The 22,096-nt window shown below is 42.7% G+C and overlaps 1 protein-coding gene across 2 annotated transcripts in view; it reads right to left on the bottom strand.

Moving 5' to 3' along the window:
• LOC144497167 (uncharacterized) overlaps positions 1–22,096 on the bottom strand; it is a 146,976-nt gene that overhangs the window by 81,929 nt on the left and 42,951 nt on the right. For both annotated transcript variants that reach the window (XM_078217971.1, XM_078217972.1), the window contains exons 3-5: positions 7,323–7,582; positions 6,438–6,776; positions 2,153–2,275 (exon numbers count right to left, since the gene is read on the bottom strand). In XM_078217971.1, the coding sequence (XP_078074097.1) occupies positions 2,153–2,275; positions 6,438–6,776; positions 7,323–7,582 (722 nt within the window). The remainder of the gene's footprint in view (positions 1–2,152; positions 2,276–6,437; positions 6,777–7,322; positions 7,583–22,096) is intronic.

Here is a 22,096-nt window from a genome sequence, read left to right as displayed (position 1 = left end):
TAAAATGATTTCAGCTGTTAATAGGAGGAAATTTGAAACTGCTTTTTTTAAAAAGCCCACCATGTAAACCACCACCATTTGCTTCATGTTGGCCAATTTGTTGGCCACAGCATCAGCGCAAAACTGCAGATTGTCCCCCAACCCCCACCTCAACCTTGAACTAGAATCCCATCAAATTCTGCAGTCAGATGGTTGGAACCAGACCAAATCAATTCCACAACCTCATGTCTTGCTCACTTACCCTGAATGCATTCCAGCTGAAAAGCTGTAGTCACTGCCAAAGGGTCTGAACCAAAAACTCCTTTGTTCGCAAAGCCTTCCCCCGCTCTGCTTTCAATTAACTCCAATATCCTGTTCGCCTACCTAATTTCAAACATTTCTTTTCCCGCTAAACGCACCCACCATCCCTTCCAATCTGTGCAGTATTTTATCTTGTACCGACCTCACTCACTCATACAAGTACATCAAGTGTGTGTGCATGGAGAGAGAGAGAGAGAGAAAAAGAGAGAAAGAGATGGAAAAGCAGAAGGGAGTTTAAGAATGAAGTTATGAAGAAAAAAATTTCAGTTTGTTGGTTTGAGATCCAAGTTTATTTCTAAGCCCTTAATGCTCCCAGTGTTGGTTTTACTTCAGCAAGATGTTGGCCTCCCAACTCGGGTAACTAGCTAGGAAAGGAGGAGAATGAAAAAAAAAGAGTGCTGGTCAAAGCGTACAGAAATATCGTCAAATCTTGCGACGGCGATATTTGTAACCATGAAAGCTCTTTTTGGCCCAACCTTTCTCCTGCCCCAATTTTCTGCTCCACACTTGTGGAACCATTGACCCCAGCAGAAGCAAAGTTCCTCAATGCCCCGACACCCTGCCCACGTCTCATGAAGGTGCTCATTCATTCTACAAGACCTCAGGAGATGAGTCAGGAGACTCTTGAATAACATTAAATCATTCCTAGGTCCTCTCCTGTATTTTCTAACCCTCATCACTAGAAAGTGATCAGGAGCAGGAGACATGGCTGATTTGATATTTCTTCCAGCATCTGATCCAATTTTCCTCCTTCAATCAACACCACCAATAGTAGACTGAACTAGCCAAACATCTCATTACTGCTTGTGGAGACGACCTTCCTGCACACCTTTTGGCTACTATATTTGTCAATATAAAAGCTGGGACCACACTTTAGAAGTAATTTGTTTGCTGAAGGTGTGTAGGGAGTTACACCAGTGTTGGGCAACCTAGGCTAATGAATGGCCCACACAAAAGTGTCCCTCCTTCATCTCAGTGGGCCCCAAAATTGACACCAAGCTTGTTCAGTCACCATCTCCCCATGAATAAGGTTAAGTACATTTAATATGTAGAATCCCTACAGTGCAGAAGGAGACATTTGGCCCATCGAGCCTGCACTGACAACAATCCCACCCAGGCCCTATTCCCGTAACTCCACATATTTATGCTGCTAATCCCCCTGACACTAAGGGACAATTTAGTATGTCCAATCAACCTGACCCCCACATCTCCGGAGTCTGGGAGGAAACCCGAGCACCCAGAGGTAACCCACGCAGACAAGGGGAGAATGTGTAAACGCCACACAGACAGTGACCTGAGGCTAGAATTGACCCTGGATCCCTGGCGCTGAGAGGCAGCAGTGCTAACCACTGTGTCACCAAATATTTCATAATGAGTTATAGCAAATGCTTAATCATTTAATAGAACTATCAACTTCAAATGGTAAAAACAAAATAAATATTTGCACCTTGGATGCATGGCTCTCAGGTAGTGTTGTGAGCAATCAGCATTGTACCTCACTTCATTTGCCTTTGCTTTACATTGTGTATCACTTCAGTCATTCTGGTAGGAAAAAAAACTACACAAACAGAAATCAGCAGAATGTGGCAACTCTGCTCGTGGGTAATGGTCAACAAGATGCCTCATGGGCCTCACTCAGAACCTAGATGGGGCACATGTGGCACCCCCCAAGCCACAGGTTGCCCACCACTAAGTTAAATACACACAAGTTTTCCTTTGGGCCCCAGCCACCTGCTTGGTGGGGATAAACTAACTCTGTTAAAGCCATCTCTTGAAGTGCACTTGGTTCAATCTTAACTAAGCATTCTTCAATTTATAATTTAAGGCAATGCAGCAAAAACTCTTCACATACCTGTCCATTCAGGTGTGCATCGGCAATTGTATGTGTTCACTCCATCCACACAGGTGCCTCCATTCAGGCAATTATGCTCAGGGCAATCATCAATGTTTTTCTCACAGTCCTTCCCACTGAATCCTGCCAACAAAAACAAATTTAGTTCATGGATTATTTTCCAGTATAAAGCACTCACATTCTGTAGCTAATGTGCGTGTTTCAGCACTAAATGAGCCAGTCACACACCCAACCAAAGTGACTGACTCCCTTTTTCAACAATCCTCCATCCAACACAAACCATTGCTCTCCTCAGCAACTCTTACTTCTTGGAGAGCACAGTGGTCTGTTGCACAGTATCTTCTCCAATGCAGCTCCCACAAAGTAGGTTACCTGGTCTTGCAGTGTATGCACAGACATTCTGCGATTGGACACTTTTGCATAAATTCTATATAAGGAAAAGTGTATGGCATTTTTTCTACTTATGCCATGTGCTTCACTTTGTACAGTGACAAACAGAAATCATTCATTCTACTCACAAGTGGCTCTCCCAGAACTCAATCAAGAGCACAATTTTTTAACTTGCAGGTTAGGAATGTTTTGCCAAGTTAAGTTCAAGTTTGCTCATTAGCGTCACAAATAGGCTTACATCAAAACTGCAGTGCAGTTACTGTGAAAATCCCCTAGTCACCAAGCTCAGGTACACAAAGGGAGAATTTAGCATGGTCAATACACCTAACTAGCATGTCTTTTGGACTGTGGGAGGAAACTGGAGCACCTGGAGGAAATCCATGCAGACACGGGGAGAACATGCAGATTCTGCACAGACAGTGACCCAAGCCAGGAATCGAACCCGGGTGCCTGGTGCTGTGAAGCAGCAGTGCTCACCACTGTGCCACCATATCTAGTTCAAAGTGGAGGATATGGTTATCACTATAGCTATTCTCATCAATACTATGCCAAGTTGCAACACAAAGTCATACCCAAACACCAGAACTGTGGTGACCTCACTTTTATTTGAAACATCATTTTGTACTGCAGTTTTACTAATGCCCCAGAATACAAGAACCTACAAATCTTTTATGTATATATGGAAACAAGATGTAGGCTTCTTCCATCTGTCCCAGAGTGCCAGCCAAAATAATTTTCCTTGCCCAATTCCAAAGTCATACCCATCTTTGGTGTAGGATTAATGCCAGATTCAATACGAAAACCAGATCATTGCGTGATGCCACTTAAATCAAAACAGGGTTCAAATGAGCTGCATTCAGACCAGCAGATCAAGTCTTGCAGCATCAGGGTTGTGTGTTTGTATGCTAAGTACTTTCATCAATATCCTCTTGTACGGTTTCCAAGAAGCTTGTTTTTCTAGTACTGCACATCCTGTAGCATTGTGAAGCTCGGTTTCCTGCAAACCCTCTCCCTACAGGCGACTGCCTTGCCTACTTAGTGCGATAGCTCCTGATTGACCTTGGAACAGAGTAAATAATGTCAAGAGGGACCCACTATTGCAGCTAATTGTTTAAGTAATTCACCTGCAATTTCAGCTTAAATGTTTCCTCATTGGCAAAACACATTTCCTGGCCAAGATCCTCAGTCAGATTATTAAAAAAAAACCTACTTTATACATCAGCGCGAGTGTTCAGCCACACGTTCAAAGTGATAGAGAAAAAAAATCACACAAGTAAGTGCCAAACAAGGGCAGAATACCATGCCTTTAAAACACACAATACCCTTGCCAGAGGTGGAAATAAGATCCCTTGCTTCAATTAACTTTTGGCGACGCAGGGGGCAGTGAGTGAAAAAAAAAAGAGCAAATGGGGAGGCAAGGGGGTCAATTATTAATCAAATTCCCTCCCACCCTGAATAATTATGTAAACAGCTAGCTGCAACTGGGCAAGGCGGCCAGCGACAGCCTGAGCAGCACTCCTCATTGGGCCATCGTGATCATCAGTGCGTTAAAACAGCACTTAGATATGCACACACTCCCAACAGTAATTCAGCCAACTCTGAGAGCATGTTCGCAGCTAGCTACTTGCCAAGGGTACAAGGACATGAGCAAACTGGAGGGTCTGGGGTCATAAATAGTTATAGTGTGCTGGTAGTCTGTAGTAAGCCCTCGGCAGATCTTTTTCCCCCTTCTTTCCCATTTTCCTTCTCCTCACCAGAGGGTGTTGGATCAGACTGGAGTACAAGTCCTTGTGTGGAAAAGGCTTCAAGTTATCCATGAGCATGGGTGGTATCTACCAAACTGTACAGCCATAAGAAATAAGAGTGGGAGCAAGTCCTTTGACTCCTCACAACTGCTCCATCATTAAAAGATTATGCTGATCTGGCCATGGCCTGAAGTTGACTTTGCACACTCCCAACTCCCTTCACAATCAAAAATCTGTCCAACTTGGCCTTGGGTACTCAGCCTTGAATATATTCAATGTCTCAGCATTTACTGCTCTCTGTGAAAGAGAATTCCAAAGATGAACAACATTCTGAAAAAAGAAATTTCTCCTTATTTCCACCTTAAATGGGAGACACGTATATTTAAGCTGTGTCCCGCAAACCTAGATTCCAGCCCCCTCTCAGCATTCACCCTGTCAAGCTCCCTCAGAATCTGGTATGTTTCAATAAGATCGCCTTTCATTCCTCTGAACTCCAAAGAGTAAAGACCAAACCTGCTCAAGCTTTCCTCATAAGACAACACCTTCATCCCAGGAATCAGCCTAATGAACTTTTGCAGAATTATTTCCAATACAGATCTAACCCTCAAGTAAGGAGACCAAAACTGCATAAAGTATTCTCAGTCTGGTCCCACAAATGCCCTGCACAATTGGAGCAAGAGGTGCCATGAAATAAGTCACAGTGAGATATAGTTCCTTACTAAACTAACAATATATTAACTGGGCAAGTAAGGTGGGAGGGGAGGTGATGTCACTAGATAGCAATCAGAGAAACCCTGGCTGAACACACCCTCTCTAGGGATGCAATGGTTTTCAACAGTACAGCAACACTGTCACTGTTGGCAGCATATAACACGATACAAACCAGCAGTTTTGCTGGAACCTCCCCAACTGTGCACTTTCAACTGATGGAATAATTCCAGATGGAGGGAGTCATCATTCTCCATTTCAGTTATCTTCCCTCTCATGGCTGTTTCTAGACTGCCTGTGATCAGATGGACCTTGAGTCTACTACTCAAAGCCTGCTGCGAGAAAGTATGCAACCGCAGCCTTAGAGAAGACCTGCTCCAATGTTTTCTTCCCTACTGGAGTTGTACATGACCCTGCTCAGCAATCCTTTGCAGCAGCACAGCTGAAATTGGGATTGCCTTGAAGCAACAGTCCCATATCCACGTGAGCCGCATCCTCTCAAACTCATTTTGACTCAAAATTGTATTGTTGCGAATAATCACAGAATGGTCAACGACAATCGGCAGCTAATCTACTGCGTCCATGCCATCTTTGTACACGATCAACTTAGCTAGCCCCACTCCCCTGCCTTTTCTACTATGGCCCTGTGTACCTTTAATCATCCAATGCACTTCTGAAAGCCACAACTGAAACTGCCTGCACCACATTCTCGGGCAGTGCATTCCAAATCATAACCACCCGCTACATAAAAAAGCTTTTCCTCTCGGCCTCTCTGATTCTTTACAATGGAGTAGGCTACATCTGCATTGTTTTTCTCCATCTACCAGGTTAACTAGGTGAACTAGATGGATCTCTGTTCATCTAGCAATCCCGATGATGGTTTTCCTTATTGATTTCGTCCTACAATACTCTAAGATTTTACAGCACAAATTTGACGTCACCAATTACTACTCAATTGTTATCACTATTACTCCTTGGGTGGTGTTCCCTTCAGCGACATTTGGCTCCTCATCGAGGTGCTTCAAAACAACACCATTCTTTATTTCCAGGTTCTGAGCATTAGCAGGCTTTGTTACCCAACTAAATCAATTATAGAAGATTGAAGAACAGTCTGATCAAGGGGCATTTAAAATCTTTTAACAGATTTGATAGGGTAGATGGAGAAAAACATTTTTCTCAGGAGGTTAATCAAGAATGATGAGGCACAATTTTAAAACAGAGCCAAGACATTCAGGAGGAAAATCAAGACACACTAATTCAAAGAAAAGATAGTACAAATTTGGGACACTATGGATCTTGGGACCATTGGAGCTTTCAAGATAGTTAGGTAAATTTTGTTAGGTAGCGTGTTTAGAAATACAGAGAAAGATGTGTGCCAGACCGGCCAAGATTGAACTGAATGCAGAGAAGCTGGATGGCACCATTCTGTTTCCATCTCATACCTGGCAGGCAGTTGCATTCATAGGTCTGGTCATCATTGATTGGTCGGCAGGTGCCCCCATTCATGCATGGCGATGGTGCACAGGGGACATAAACACTCTCGCAGCTGGCCCCAGTGAATCCTGGCTTGCACAGGCAGTGATATGATCCTGGCACATTCTTGCATGTTCCTCCATTCTGGCACAGAGCCCCGGTGCTGCACTCATCGATGTCAATCTTGCATTGGGATCCGGTGTAGCCCGGAGCACAGCTACAGGTGTAGTTATTTGTTGAACTGCTGCATTTGCCCCCATTAGCACACGGCTGAGAGGCGCAGGAATCCACATGCTGGCAGTTTTTACCTGTTGAAAAGTTAAAACAAGATTTTGAGATTAAAATTACTCTTCATTTCCCCCCACTGCCACACCCCACAACATAAGGTTGCACCATAGAATATAGCCTTGGCTCATTGTCCACACTCTTGAATCTGAGTCAGAACTTTGTGGGTTCAAGGACCCTTCAGCAACTTCAGAAAATTATTCAGTAGTGAGAGTGCTGTACTGTCTGGGGTACCATTGTTTTGGATGAATCAAACCTTGGTTTGCTCTCACGGATGGATATTAAAGTTCTTATGGCTCTACTTGAAAAGGTGTTGGCATTTTCTCTCCATGTTATGACAGTAAAATCAACCGTTAACCTGAAATTAACAGATTGTTAATGATTCTATTAAAGGGGCAATAGATATGGAGTTAGGTTGCAGACCAGCTATAATTTCTTGAACGGCCGAATAAGCTCAATGGCTAAATGCACGTACTGCTGTTCTCATATTCCTCAATAATATGTAACAGGAATATTTTGTCTTGATGGTAGCTTCCAACTCTTGGCCGAAAGCACATGGTTATTCTTACCTATCCATCCTTGCTGACAGTCGCACTCATATTTCTCAAGAGTAATGAGGCGGCAGGTTCCTCGATTTTGGCAGGGATTGTTCGAACAGACATTGGTGACAGTTGTCTCACAACGTTCACCCGTAAACCCCAAAGCACAATTGCACGACCTCTGTACTTTCCCTGTGATTGAAATGGCACATGTCCCTCCATTGAGGCAGGTTGAAATCTGGCAGGGGTCCCGGTGCTGGCAATATTCACCTACAAATCCTGATCGACACCTAGGGGCATGAGAGAGGTACAGAGCTCAAATTAGTCACCTGCTACTTTCAAAGATGTCTGAAAGAACCAATAAATAAAATCACCATTTGCGTCTGTACGTTAACACACAAAACTGCTGGGAGAAAAAAATCAACCAAGTGAAATCAATTGCAATTAACAGCCAAAGCAATGCCGTGAGCCAGCCATCTACATGTAACTGAATTTACAAAGCTCAGTGCTTTAACAGGGAAGAAAGTGGGGGAGTGATTTGGAAGGACAGGTAGGCAGACAAATACTTGGAGGAAAGTCAGAGTGACATTATAACTCCAGTATACTGTGCAATGGACTAACTCTCAAAACCACATCCCCTTCTCATATATACATATTCCGAAAAATATTACTCCAATTTAAGTTATCTTCCATGTGTTTATGTTTACCGTGGAACCCAACCAACTGAACAGATATACAATCTTATGCTAGGCTTCACCCAGTGCCAACCTTTATAAAATGCAAAGATTCCCCCCGCCAAGAGCAGAGAATTTTAGAGAGTCATAGTTATTCTTACTAAAATAGGTGGGATTATAAGTTGCAATGACGAAATAAGAAATTTGCAATGGATATAGTTAGGTTACACGAGTGGACCAAAATGTTAACCAAGATGGAGGTTAATGTGGACAAGTGTGAGGTTATCCATTTTGGTTGGAAAAATAGAAAGGCAACATATTACCTAAATAGAGAGACGTTGGGGTGCTTCGGTGCAGAGGGATATGGATGTCCTCGTGCATGAGTTGCAGAAAATTGGTATGAAGGTACAGCAGGTAATAAGGAAAGCAAATGGAATTCTGGCATTTATACCTGAAGTATAAAAGTAAGGAAGTGTTGCCACAACTATACAAGGCATTGGTGAGACCACGTCTGGAGTACTGTGTACAGTTTTGGTCTCCTTATTTGAGCAAGGATATTAGAGGCAGTTCAAAGGAGGTTCACTAGATTGATTCCAGAGATGAGGGTTGGTCTTATGGAGAGAGATTGAGCAGTTTAAGGCCTATACTCCCTGGAGGCTAGAAGATTAAGAGGAGATCTAATTGAGATATGCAAGATGATAAAAGGTAGTGACAAAGTAGACGTAGAGCGGATGTTTCCTCTTGTGGAGAAATCTACAACAAAAGGTCATAGGGTAGCAGATTTAAAACAGAGATGAGGAGAAACTACTTCTCTTGGAAGGGTCGCAAATCTGTGGAATTCACTACCCCAGAATGTGGTCGATGCTGGGACATTGAGCAAATTTGAGAAGAGAGACAGATTTTTAATTAGTAATGGGTTCAAGGGTGATGGAGAACGGGCAGGAAAGTGGAGTTGAGGCCAAGACAAGGTCAGCCATGATAGTATTGAATGGCTGAGCAGGCTCAAGGCACAGAAAGTGACAATTCTGCCCCATCAACTCCATGTCCATTCCCCTACTCTATTCCCATAGTCCTAACAAGTTCATTTCTCTCACATGACCACTGCTGCTTCACAGCTCCAGGGACCCGGGTTCGATTCCCGGCTTGGGTCACTGTCTGTGTGGAGTTTGCACATTCTCCTCGTGTCTGCGTGGGTTTCCTCCGGGTGCTCCGGTTTCCTCCCACAGTCCAAAGATGTGCGGGTTAGGTTGATTGGCCATGCTAAAATTGCCCCTTAGTGCCCTGAGATGTGTAGATTAGAGGGATGAGTGGGTAAAATATGTAGGGATATGGGGGTAGGGCCTGGGTGGGATTGTGGTCGGTGCAGACTCGATGGGCCGAATGGCCTCTTTCTGCACTGTAGGGTTTCTATGAATTTCTTCTCAGGAACCTTACTTCTGCCATGTACACGGTTTAATGTGAAACATCACAGAACTATTATGTAAAGCCAATCAGTAATCAAGTAAGCGTTACTGAAATAAATAAGGAACTCCCTTAGCCATGTGGCTCTGCTTTGTTGATGAGTCAGTTTGAGTACTCGCTGACCAACTAACTGATCACGAAACAACTGAACACCCCGTCAGATATGAAATTAAACCTATAAAAATTATTCAGGTCAAAAACATGGTTTGCAGGGAAGTGGATGTTGACTCAATACATTGTAGAAAGCTCAGTATCCACTTGCCAAGAAGAAACAGCATAATATCTGCACCGGGGGAGAATGTTCTGGGTAAGAATCATATTCTATCAAATCATTTTATTGCACCACTAGTAAAAATCAATTAGACCCCTAGCCAAAGAGGGTAGGGTTACACAGAAACCATCATGGAATGTGACTGAACCTTCCAACACAAGTTTGACTAATAACATGAAAGTGGGACACTGAAATTGTAAGAGCTGCCAGGAGACTGGATGACAACTAGTGAAACAGCAAAGAGGGGAGGCAATGGCCTCATGGTATTATCGCTAGACTATTAATCCAGAAACTCTGGGTTTGAATCCCATCATGACAGATGGTGGATTTTGAATTCAATAAAAATATCTGGAATTAAGAATCCGATGATTGAGACATTAGTGCACCTTTAAGAAGTGTTTTTTTTTTAAATCATGTACCCTGTGGTTGTAAGCAAACCTTTTCAGTTTATTTTTCTCTCATTGCTGCCAGGCTGTCTACGAGAGTCTTTTTTATTGCTGCTTAAACAGGGTTTGTTTATTTTTACTGGAATGTTTATGACTCCGCACTTTTAGGAGAAAAACTGGTTGGCAGGTTCAGGTGATAGGAGTTTTTAACTGCCAGTTTGAGCTCTAGTTTTAGAAGGGGCATCAAGCTGAAAGGAAGTCTCTCCCTGGTTTTGAAAATTCTGCTGGTCATCTGAAAGCAAGGACTTGCCTTTCTGGAAGTGGAAATCTGCTGTTGGTGCAGAAATGGCATTGCAAGTCACTCACTTCAAGGACAACTGGGGATGAGCAATAAATGCTGACCAGCCAGCGACGCCCATGCCCCACAAATGAATAAAAAACAAATGGGAAGGTGTTAGACAGTGGGCTGGGTGACTCGAGCTTGTTCTCTCTTTGCTGGGAAGCTCCTAAGCACTGCATTCTGGCAACGGTCATGCCAACTTGACTCACGTTACGGTACTTGTTTCTGTCTTTGGTTTAGAATTCCTGGTGTTTTGGGAAGCTGTTCTAACTTCCAACTGTTCTTAGTCTATCCAGAGAATTGCAAACGTCATCCAAAGGTCTCGAGTCCAGTATCAAGTGAGCATTAGCCTTTGCTGTGTTAAACCTGTGAAAAGGGTCTTTTGTCTATGGCATTGGTTTGATTGGAACACATTAGATATATTTGTTAAGGGTTATACATTATAGTGGCTGTTCTGTTTCTTGTTTGTAATTGATAAAAGTTCTTGCTAATTTTCTTACTATACATGTCAACTATATTCTTAAATAAATTTTGTTTGATAAAAGCTCCCCAGTGGGTAATTTGAATCATACCTCATGCACATCCTAGCCAAATTCAAGAGCCAAAACTTACGATCCAGGTGGGCTCCATAAAACACTTCGGAGTTTCTGACCTGAGCCATAACAATGACCATGAAACAATTGTCGGAAAAAAGCAATCTGGTTCATTAATGTCCTTTAGGGAAGGAAATCTACCATCCCTAAAGGTGGTTGACTCTCGACCGCTCTCTGAAATGGCCTAGCAAGCCACTCAATTCAAGGGCAACCAGGGATGGGCAATAAATGCTGTAAGAAGTCTCACAACACCAGATTAAAGTCCACCAGGTTTATTTGGCAGCACTAGCTTTCGGAGTCTCAAGCGCCTTCATCAGGTGAGTGGGAGTCGTGTTCACAAACAGGGCATATAAAGACACAAACTCAATTTACAAGATAATGCCTGGAATGCAAGTCTTAACAGGTAATCAAGTCTTACAAGTACAGACAGTGTGGAAGCTCGAGCTTGAGACGCCGAAAGCTCGTGCTGCGACTCCGAAAGCTTTAACCTGGTGTTGTGAGGCTTCTTACTGTGCTTACCCCAGTCCAATGCTGGCATCTCCACATCAATAACTGCTGACCAGCCAGCAACGTCCATGTCCCACAAATGAATAAAAAACAGATGAGAAGGTGTTAGACAATGGGCTGGATGACTCAAGCTTGTTCTCTCTTTGCTGGGAAGCTCCTAAGCACTGCATTCTGGCAACGGTCATGCCAACATGACTCATGTTACGGTACTTGTTTCTGTCTTTGGTTTAGAATTCTCAAAACTAAAGTAGCGAAAGAGCTTCATCAGGAGGACGACAGAAATACACAGCATTTCAGTAGGTGAAAAGTAACCTTTTAAATGTAGTTTCCACACATTTACTGCACTAAACATTGAATTCTTACTTGGCAAAGGAAGAGTTAACACTAACCGTGATTGGAGCAACATTTTTAGCGATTGAATTATACACTTATCATGTATCACTCCTCGACACAAGAGTCCTATTCTCTGTATTTGCATTCCTATGGTCTGAAACTCTCACAACCTGCTTCCTTCCTGCCCTCATCTGCCAGTTACCTGCTGTCATCACATTCCTTTACACTAGACAGCACATCTGTTGAGAAATCTCTACCTGCACCAGCCCAGTTCACTTTCCAGAACCATTCTCTCAGCCCATGAATAAACAATGAGCTATGGAGCTGACACACCTTAACAGGTGCCAAATGCAAGATTCATAGAATCAATGACTGGTTACAGCAGAGGAGGCCATTCAGCCAGTTTTGTCAGTGCTGGCTCTCGGCAAGAGCAACTTTACTAGTCCCATTCCCCTGCCTTTTCCCCAAAATCCTTTTAAAAGCCATAATTATCTCTGCCTCAGCACATGCCGGATACTAACCATTCACTGCAACAAGTAAGGAAAAGATTTTTCCTCATATTGCCATTGGTTCTTTTGCCAATCTAATCTGTGTCCTCTGGTATTTGATCCTTTTGCCATCAGGAATAGTTTACCTTTTCTACTGTCCTGGCCTCTCAATTTTGAAAACATCTGTCAAATCTCCTCTCAACATTCTCTACTCCAAGCAGAACAGCTCCAGCTTCTCCATACTATCCTCACAACTGAAGGCCCTCATCCCCAGAATCGTTATCTTTTCTGTACCCTCTCTAATGCCCCACACACTTCCTCGGGTGTATTGTCCAGAATTGGACACAATACCCCAGTTGAGACTGAACCATAATTGTGGAAACATTGACAGTAACTTCTTACTTTTGTCCTCCATGCACTATTTATAAAGTCCTGGATACCATATGCCTTAACCTACCATGGCACCTTCAACAATTTGTGCACATACACCACAAAGGAACATAGGAAAATAGGACTGAAGAGCAGCAGTAGATCATTCAGCCATTCAAGACTGTTTCATTCAATAAGATCAAGGCTGATCTGGCTGTGGTCTCAACTCCACTTTGTGATCAGCCCCCTTGCCTATCAAAAAACTAGCTCACTCAAGGGCCCATCGTTCTCCCAATCTTTCTCCTGCTCCAACAAAAGCTAAACCCCAAAGCTCAGAAAAAGTTTGTTAACAAAGCAACCAGGTCACCTGATCTCTGAATGCTTGTATATCAATTTAGAAACCTTTCCAATCCCTTCACTCTGAACAATTCCTAATAAACCTGCAGTCCTCAAAGTTTATCATTCCTGGCTTGTCGTCAATAGAAGTCTGTCATCACTCTTGGGAAAGGTGGTGAGGGGACTGAGAACAGTTACACCCACAAAATGGGGAGCATTACAATTTGTAGTATGGTTAAAAATAAAGAGCAAATTAAATTGCCATTTGTGACGATTTATAAATCCAGTGCAAAAGTGCATGCTGGGCACCCTTTATATTTTGTACATCCATGAAGGTGGCACAACACTAGAGTCACAGAAAATAGATTCAACAGCATTCTTCAGTGACGTCAACCCCCTTTTGACAACAAGCGCAGAGTCCGTTTCCACCGAGTTTCCTGAGCAGGTGCATGTCTGTCTCTGATATACCTTTCCACAATCGCTCAAAGCTTTTTCCAACTTCCTGAGCTACAAGATGGCTGGGTGAAGCAGTGCACCTTTGAGACACAGTGAAGATTTCAAATCAAACCTACAAGATGAAAGTTTCCTCCCTCTCTCTCTCTCTACCAGCTTCTCAAGTCCTGTGTGAGATGAGCTCAGACAGTTTCAAAGCAGCCATTAGTGGGCTAGTGCCTACACAGTATTTGGGTGAAGGGTGCCACAAAGAAAGAAACAAGAAAGTGAATAAAGAAGTATTAAAAATGAACTGATGGGAGGTCCACGCCAGGTGACTGCAACCTGGAATTATACCTTCATTCACAACACAGAGTCCACTAGATCCCCTTAAACAGCTGGGATTTTTGTTGGGTTTCACTAACCTTGTAAGTACCTCAAGGTCTTTTTTCTCTGGTGCGTCATGTGTCGAATACACATGCTTAAGATTACCAGTTTTATCAGTGCGGTACTGGACTATAGCCAGAAGAGTCAAACTATGAACAAATCATTCAACTTCAAGGCACTTGCAGCCACATCGTACAATATTGGTTCCAATGCGGCATGAACGATTGTCTGACTTCGCACAAATCACTTAAAATAAACTACTTAAAATATTTCTCCTCATTTACCTTCTTCCCACCTCAATAACTACAAATTACTATTTCTTTGGTGCATGTTGAAGGTTATGGTGCACTAATTTGAAACTGAGCATAATTCCACCCCTCATGTACTGGCCAATATTCATCCCTTAACCAATGTCAACAAAACAGATTCACTGGTCATTGATGCCATGGTTGTCTGTGGGATGGAGTTTTGGCTGCTCCATTTGCCTATAAAACACCAGAAACTGGACAGCGACTTGCATTCATACAGTGCCTTTAATGTGGTGCCATGTCCCAAGGCACCTCACAGGAGCACTATCAGGCAAGTCAACACTGACTCAAAGGCAGATATATCAGGACAGTATACTGCCCCTTTGAGTGTGCTAAGGGCTAATGGCATTTGCTACCAAATAAACCTGTTGGACTTTAACCTGGTGTTGTTAAAACTCTTACTGTGTTTATCCCAGTCCAACGCTGGCATCTCCACATCATGACCTTTGAGTGTGGGTCAGGTGACTCCGAGCAATTACGTCCTCCCAGTGTGGGACCCTGCTGGGCAGTCTTAGACCTGACTGTGAATCAGTGCACACCTCAGTTAAAGAGCTCCCAGTGTTCAAGTTACCAAGCCTACCTCGTGATTCTTTATGCACCCTTAGTCCATAGGGGCGTGCATAATAAATACCAGGACTGCAGAAACATAGATAACTATAAACCAATGAACATCCAACCACATAGCATGAACAAACATAGACCCTCAAATGCAGAAACAAGTATGAATGGTGGGAGGGATGGAGCTTGCACTGGAATTAAACAAAAAAAAAATGAACATGACTAGATCAGAAGCACAAAATAATAAATGCACCAAATACTGCAACATCATTGCTAGTGTGAAGGACAACAAAATTATATTCCAATTCAGTTTTACAGCGAGTAGTCCTGATTGCCGGTGTTAAAGAAAAAGACCTTCTTCATCCCTCTCAAGCCCATTCTCTCCAATGTGCACCACCATGGCCTTAATATTCCAATTTCCTCAATGCAGTGGTACACAACTTAATAATCCATCTCGAAATTCATCCTAACATATCTTAATCTCAATTCCAGATAGATGCTCAGCTTCTTCCATTTAGAAGAAACTTTGATGCAAATGCCACAGGACACCTCAACAGAAAAAATAAATTCTGTTTATCTCCAGACCTTAGCCTCTCACTTGAGTCACTCCTGAGGTCATGAATGGTGCATTGCAAATCCAAGCTCTTTATATCTTTCCATTTATTCCCGAATTTATCAACAGTAATTGTAATACAACTTAATTTGGAAACTTCTTTGTTGATTTTACTTCTCACAATTTGATTGTCAACAAAATGAATATGATCTTTCAGAAGTTAAATGTTCCCATTAAAAATCCAGAGATTGGCCCTGCTCCAATTTCTTCCATTGAATTTACACTTTTTCCCAACGTCAAAGTCATTTGCCCACAGCTAAACCGAGAAATAACAAAAATTTAAAAAACATCTGGTCTAACAACACAATAGAATGTACTCATTATACATCATGCACACAGGTGGTTTGTGAAACACCTGCACAGACAAATTGTTGCATCAGAGCACGGTGCATTGAAATGCACTAGCGTTGAAATGCCCTAGCGAATTGAGGCCACCATGACCAAGAGATTTGTCAAAGGTCTTGCCAACAGATTTTTGTTTTTAACTTTAAAGAGAGATGGAGAAGGACAAGAATGCAACAGTCTGCAAAGGTTTCATTGCTGTTTAGTTAACCGCTATGATCTTGGGTTTGTGGCGGGGGAGTGGGTGTGGGCTTTGACATTGTCAGGGTTTCCTCAAGTGGTACAAAGCCAAAGAACCAAAGTCTTAGAGTACTTCAGTTGCCTAGGCCCTAAGCTCTGCAACCCCATTCCCAAACCTCTCCAACTCTCTCTCTCCTCTTTTTTAGGATGCTTCTCAAATTCATGATTTTGGTCATCTGTCCACATTTGGGTCAGTGTTGACCTGCCTGATAATGCTTCTGTGAGGTGCCTTGGGACATGGTACCACATTAAAGGGACTGTATAAATCCAAGTTGCTGTCCATTTTCTGGTGTTTTATAGACAAATGGAGCCGCCAATTGAGACTAATCTCAATCCCACAGACAACCACGGAACCAATGACCAGTGAATCTGTTTTGTTGACATTGGTTAAGGGATGAATATTGGCCAGTACATCAGGGGTGGAATTCTGCTCAGTTTCAAATTAGTGCACCATAATCTTCAACATGCACCAATCAGCATTCTCCCCATTCTCAGGGAAAATAAACAAGATGTAGCATCTCGGGTGCTAAAAAAGCCACAACAATTAAACATCGAGCACAGTTCCTGCACATGAATGTGTGTCACACACACCCTATGGTTTGTTGGACTAAAAGATATTAAAATAGCAAAGAGGAACTTCAGCAGCGAGTGGGATAAAATTGTCCGACAAAGTGGGAAAAATCCACGGTAAGGACAGAAAAAAAGTTTTGTTAAACTTTCCCACAGGAAAGTAGAATTTAAAGATCTCTAAATTGCTAATTATTTTTAGCAATCTCTACTACACTCAGACGTGCTTCCACATCTTTCATTCCTCTGCATGAAATAAACAGAAACTCCCTCGGGCACCGAGGGGAACGGCTAAACGCATTTCAGAACCAGGCCCTTGGCCAAGGCGTAGCCACATAGTAAATAAGATTATCATTGCATCAATTCCTCGGAGATATGTAGGACTGCAAGCACCAGCCACCCCTGTCATAATGCTCAGTCCCCATGACGACCGTGTGCAGTCAGTACGCCCATGCTCAATGCCCTGGCTATGGCAGCACTCCAGAACAAAGACTCACTGAACTGTTTCTAACAAGGCACTGCAGGGCCGCACTGCAGATTAGCAGTGAAGCGGAAGGGGCCAGCGATACTTTCAGAGCTGCCAGTCATGTGATCTTCACGCCACCCAGTCCTCCTCCAGCAGACAGAACATTTCATTTTTAAAAGAAAAAATAAAATCCAGCCAGCCTAACTTTTCTTCCTCTCCTGCAAGTGTTGATTCATTCTCAAGGACAGTCACAGTACCGGTCCCACAAATTACCATCCTTTCATATGAAAGCACAAGTCATTTGCCAGGAAAGGTACTGATCAGACTTGGAATTCTTTAAGCTCCAAATAAATAGCAATTCTGCAATTCTCCTTTACTATAGCCCACTTAACCCAATGTGAAATATATAGTGTGAGAGATCAAACTTGCAAAGAGGTTTTTCGTTCAAGGTGACATTTTGGCAGAGAGTGAACTACTATGTACATTCAGCTCTTTACACAACGAAACCCACTCACAAACAAATGTCTGCTTTCACCCAGAACTTTACACTATGCCAACAAGTGAGATGGGCCACCGGCATTCTACATAAATGGCATGTAGGCTGTTCCTTTGAAATGGTGTGCCCAGTCTGCATTTTAACTGAAATGTACCTGAAAGGGTGTTTCAGAAATGATGATCTAGTTTCCCACCCCAGAGTCAGAAGGTTATGTTCAAGTCCCACTCTGAAGATTTCAGCAAACACAAGTCTTGGGGGAACACTGCAACTGCAGCTCTGAAGGAGTGCCGCATGGTCAGAAGTTCCGATGAGATCTCAAGCTTGGGTCTGGTCTGCCCTCTCAGGTGGCGGTGAAGATAAATCCCAGGGCATTATTTCACAGTTGGGGAGTTATCCCCAGTATCCTGGACAACATTCATTCCTCAGCCAACATCTCAGAAACAGGAGCTTGCTGTTAGATAACTGGCTGCCTGGTTTCCCCTGTTGCAACAGTGACTATATGTCAAAAGTATATCACTTGGGGACATTCTGAGATCATGGAAGGCACTGCATAAATGCAAGTTCGTTCTTTCAAAAATCTACATTTCAGGTGATCTGCACCAGATGGAGAAGTTCAAATTGAGTACCATCCATTTCAAGTTCTAAAAGCACTGCTTCATTTCCCTTGCCTTGCTGCCAGCACATTCAGTGCTGTTCTGTGCTATGGGCTCTGGTGCTTTGCCCTAGTTTCACAAGGAAACATTAAAAAAAATCTTTTTTTAAAAAAAAAATGTTGCTTCCTCTAACAGATGTGTCCTGCCTGCTGCTGGTTGACTGTTACTGAAGTGAGATGAAAGAGACACAAATGTTGGAAGTCACTACCTTCCTCTAACCCAGTTTGTAACGGAACAGCTGTGTCCTACAACTCTTATCTATAAAACCAAAAAACCTGAGGAGCCAGCTTCCCCCTGCTAAATGAAGACACTAAGTAAATTAATTCACCAATTCTCCTTGATTGCAGGGTCACCACTCTATGACTTGCTGCTTATGCTGTTTGGCAGACAAGTAGTCCTTTGCTGGAGCTTCACCAGGTGTGCCTGGTGCTGTGCCTGGTATGCTTTCCTGCACTCTTCATTGAATCAGAGTTGATCCCCTGGTTTGATGGCAATGGTAGAACTAGGGCTAGACCAGACCATGAGGCTGCAGATTTTCGTTGAATACTGTCCTGCTGTAGGGTTGCCAACTCAGGCTGAACGTAGTTCAGGAGACATCAGCAGAAGCAACATTGCAGAAAGCCAGCAGAGTACAGCGAATGGATTCTAGGTTGGACAAACAGATACACAAATAAAATTCCTGCCCCACCTCTTCTTACATTGTTGTCAATGCATTATAATTGCAGCAGGAAATATACTGGAAATTTCAGCAGAGAAAATCTCAGTCTCAACTGCTACGTACCCTCCGTCACAGACATATCCAGCCACTATTCTCACCCTTTACCTGAACTTGTGGTATCACTTGACAAGTCACATCATTGCTCTGACCACCACCCCTCCCCTGTCCATGCTCTCTCTGGCCTCGGTAGCCTTGGAGTCGTAGTCTGTTCTCCACCCAGTTCTACTCTCCCCTGGGGACAATTTAATATTCTTTTAAAATCTCCTGGAAGGCTGGCTTTGGTCACGTGGAGATTGATGTTGATTCCAAGAAACTCCGGGCCATTCCAAGGTTAGTAGCATGATGCTGATGGCCATAATCAAGGACCCCATGCACCCTGGACACACTCTCTTCCATCAGAAAAAAGATACAAAAGTCTGATGTCACATACCAACCGACTGAAGAACAGCTTCTTCCCTGCCGCCATCAGACTTTTGAATAGACCTACCATATATTAAGCTGATCTTTCCCTACACCCAATCGTAACTGCAACACTATATTCTGCACCCTCTACTTTAATTCTCCCCTATGTACTCTATGAACAGTATGTTTTGTCTGTATAGCGCAAGAAACAATACTTTTCACTGTATCCCAATATATATGACAATAATAAATCAAATCAAATCTGCAGAATGGACTGCCACTCAAACCACAATACAGGAATGATGTACACACAGGGCTGAGACCATAAAGTTTGGGCCCCTAAATTTCTTTGGATCGCTGTTACTCATAACTTTTCATTAAGAAAGCTCTATCCTTTATGTCCACAGTGAATGACTTCACATCTGCACACACTGAACTCTTCTGTCAAAGTTTTGTCCATTCCCTTAATCTCAATATCTTTTTGTAAATTTATGCTTCCATCAACGCTGATTACAATGTTAGCAACAAATCTGGTTGTATGGAATCCACTTTTGAACTTCAATGTTCCACTTTTGAAAGTCACTCAGTCTCGCCTTAGCTTTTGGAGTGAGAGGCCAGGTCTAGCCTTTCTGTCCAGGGGCAAAGAAAATGCAACTTGAATTAATTTTCATGGAGAACTACTTTTCCTGTACCCAGTGTTCGTTCCAAAGGTTTATATTGTAATTACAACTGTGTCTCGACACAACCAAGGAAGGAAATGAACTGTTATCAACATCAATCCCACCTTCTGCAGCATGCCCTGTGGCAAGAAACGGATTGCAGCATTTTCTGATTCCTATATCAACACAGAGAACAGTATTGACCCCAAATGACAACTGCTTTCCTCCCACAGCATCACTGCGTGTAACTTTCCTCTCAAAAGCACAAGATAACTCATTTCACAAGTCCTGCCTATTCTTTTCACTGCACTTGATTTATCAAAATTACAATGCTCACATAAGCCCTCCACAATTGTCTTCAAAAAGGTCATCATTCCTCTCTCTCGTTCCATTCCACTCCCAAATAGTCACTTTCCCAGTCAGATGATGCCTTGCCCCTCGGTCTCAATCCTTCAGACAGATCTCGAAAAGACTTGCAATTATGTAGAATTCTATGCAGATTCATTACATCCCAAATGCTTTTCAGCCATTTAAGCAGTCTAGAAGTGGAGGCAGCCTTGTCATGTTGGAAATGCAGGAACAATGAGGATCATTAAAAGGTGATCTCTGCCCCACTGCTCTCTGGCCCAGATCTTCTGCATGCGTCTTATGTCAGTCAGTGCATCATCTTGTATGTGGTTTTAAGATGCCACATTAAACACTCAGCAAAGCGCAGTTACCAGGCAAGTCCACAGAATTTGCATCTTTAAAAGTCACTTGGGTGCTTGTCACGCAATGCAAGTCATCAACTTTCAACTCAAAATGTCGAAGCGGAGAAGAGCAGTTACAGTAAAATAAAAGTTCTGCATTAAAAGGACCAGGATGATGCAGGGACATGGAGCACATATGAAAAGGATAAACAAAGTTTATTGGAAAGCGATGCTAAATCTAAGTGAGGGCCACGAACAACACACAAACTAAGCACACAAGGGAAAAAAACCTGAAATAGACACAATGGCAACAATAACCTTGATTTATACAGCATCTTTAATGTAATAAAATGCCTCAAGGTGCTTCACAGAGACTTTAAAGAACAAACAGTAAAACAAAACACTGCAGATGCTGGAAATCTGAAATAAAAACAGAAGCAGCAGGAAATGCTCAGCAACCAGCAGCACCTTTGGAAAGAGTAACAGAGATAACAAACTCTGTTTTTATTTCGTTATAGAAGATAGGAACATCGAACTACACAAAAAGAGATAATAGGACAGGTAATCAAATGCTTGGTCAAAGAGGTAGGTTTCAAGGAGTGTCTGAAAGGACAAAAATGCGGTCGAGAAGCCGAGTGGTTTAAGGAAGGAATTCCAGAGCTTAATTAGGGCCCAGGCAGCTGGAGCCACTAAAGGCAGAGCAATTAAAATTGGGATGCTAATGAGACAGGAATTAGAGGCGTGCAAATATCTTGCAGAGTTGTCGGGCTGGAGGATTTACCAGAGATGGGGAGTGATAAGTATGGACTAACAGGTAACATTGTTAAAATTCCGTTCTGAATTTAGTAATGATTTAACTCTGTTCTGCTGACAGAGCTTCCAGAAAGCGCTAATCAATTATCTATTGGTGCCAATTTCTTAAGCACTGCAGCTCAATCGCACCATCACGTTGTTGCAAAATAAAGTCAGACAGGATCAAGAAATCATTAGGTCACCCCTTGCATAACCATATAATTGTGTTATCAAAGAGCTGCAAAGCACAGCTGCTGCAAGGTCTTCCAGATCTGTTTCAATTTAGTTATGTTCTTTTATGTTTAGAAGATTAAATTGTTTCTTCACAAAAAAAAAGTGATAGAAATAGTTTATGTGAAACTTTAGATCGTGGGAAATCAGTCACAGGCTCATCTTGCCAGCCAGGTAAACAATTACACAAACCCCTCAGTATCCCACAGACACTTCACTGCAAATCGACCTGCATCTTTTCAATGTTACAGTTTGTAAAGTGACTTTAACAGCAGATGCAATTTTCCTGCCAGGTCTTCCATACAAACAGGTACAGATTCTTCAAATAATCTCTGTTGTTTCTACACAGAGACAGGTCCCTAATCTTTGTTGGGATTATCAGAGGAGAAAATGATTTTGAGGAAAATACAGCAAAGTGTCACCCTTTCAAGTGAACTTCAACGCAGCTAGTTCAAGTGGGAGCAGTAATCTGCCAAGAGACTAAGAACAGGAT

The sequence above is a fragment of the Mustelus asterias genome, chromosome 8 (genome assembly GCF_964213995.1).
Source record: "Mustelus asterias chromosome 8, sMusAst1.hap1.1, whole genome shotgun sequence".
NCBI lineage: Eukaryota > Metazoa > Chordata > Chondrichthyes > Carcharhiniformes > Triakidae > Mustelus > Mustelus asterias.
This window is presented reverse-complemented; position numbering and strand designations above follow the sequence as displayed.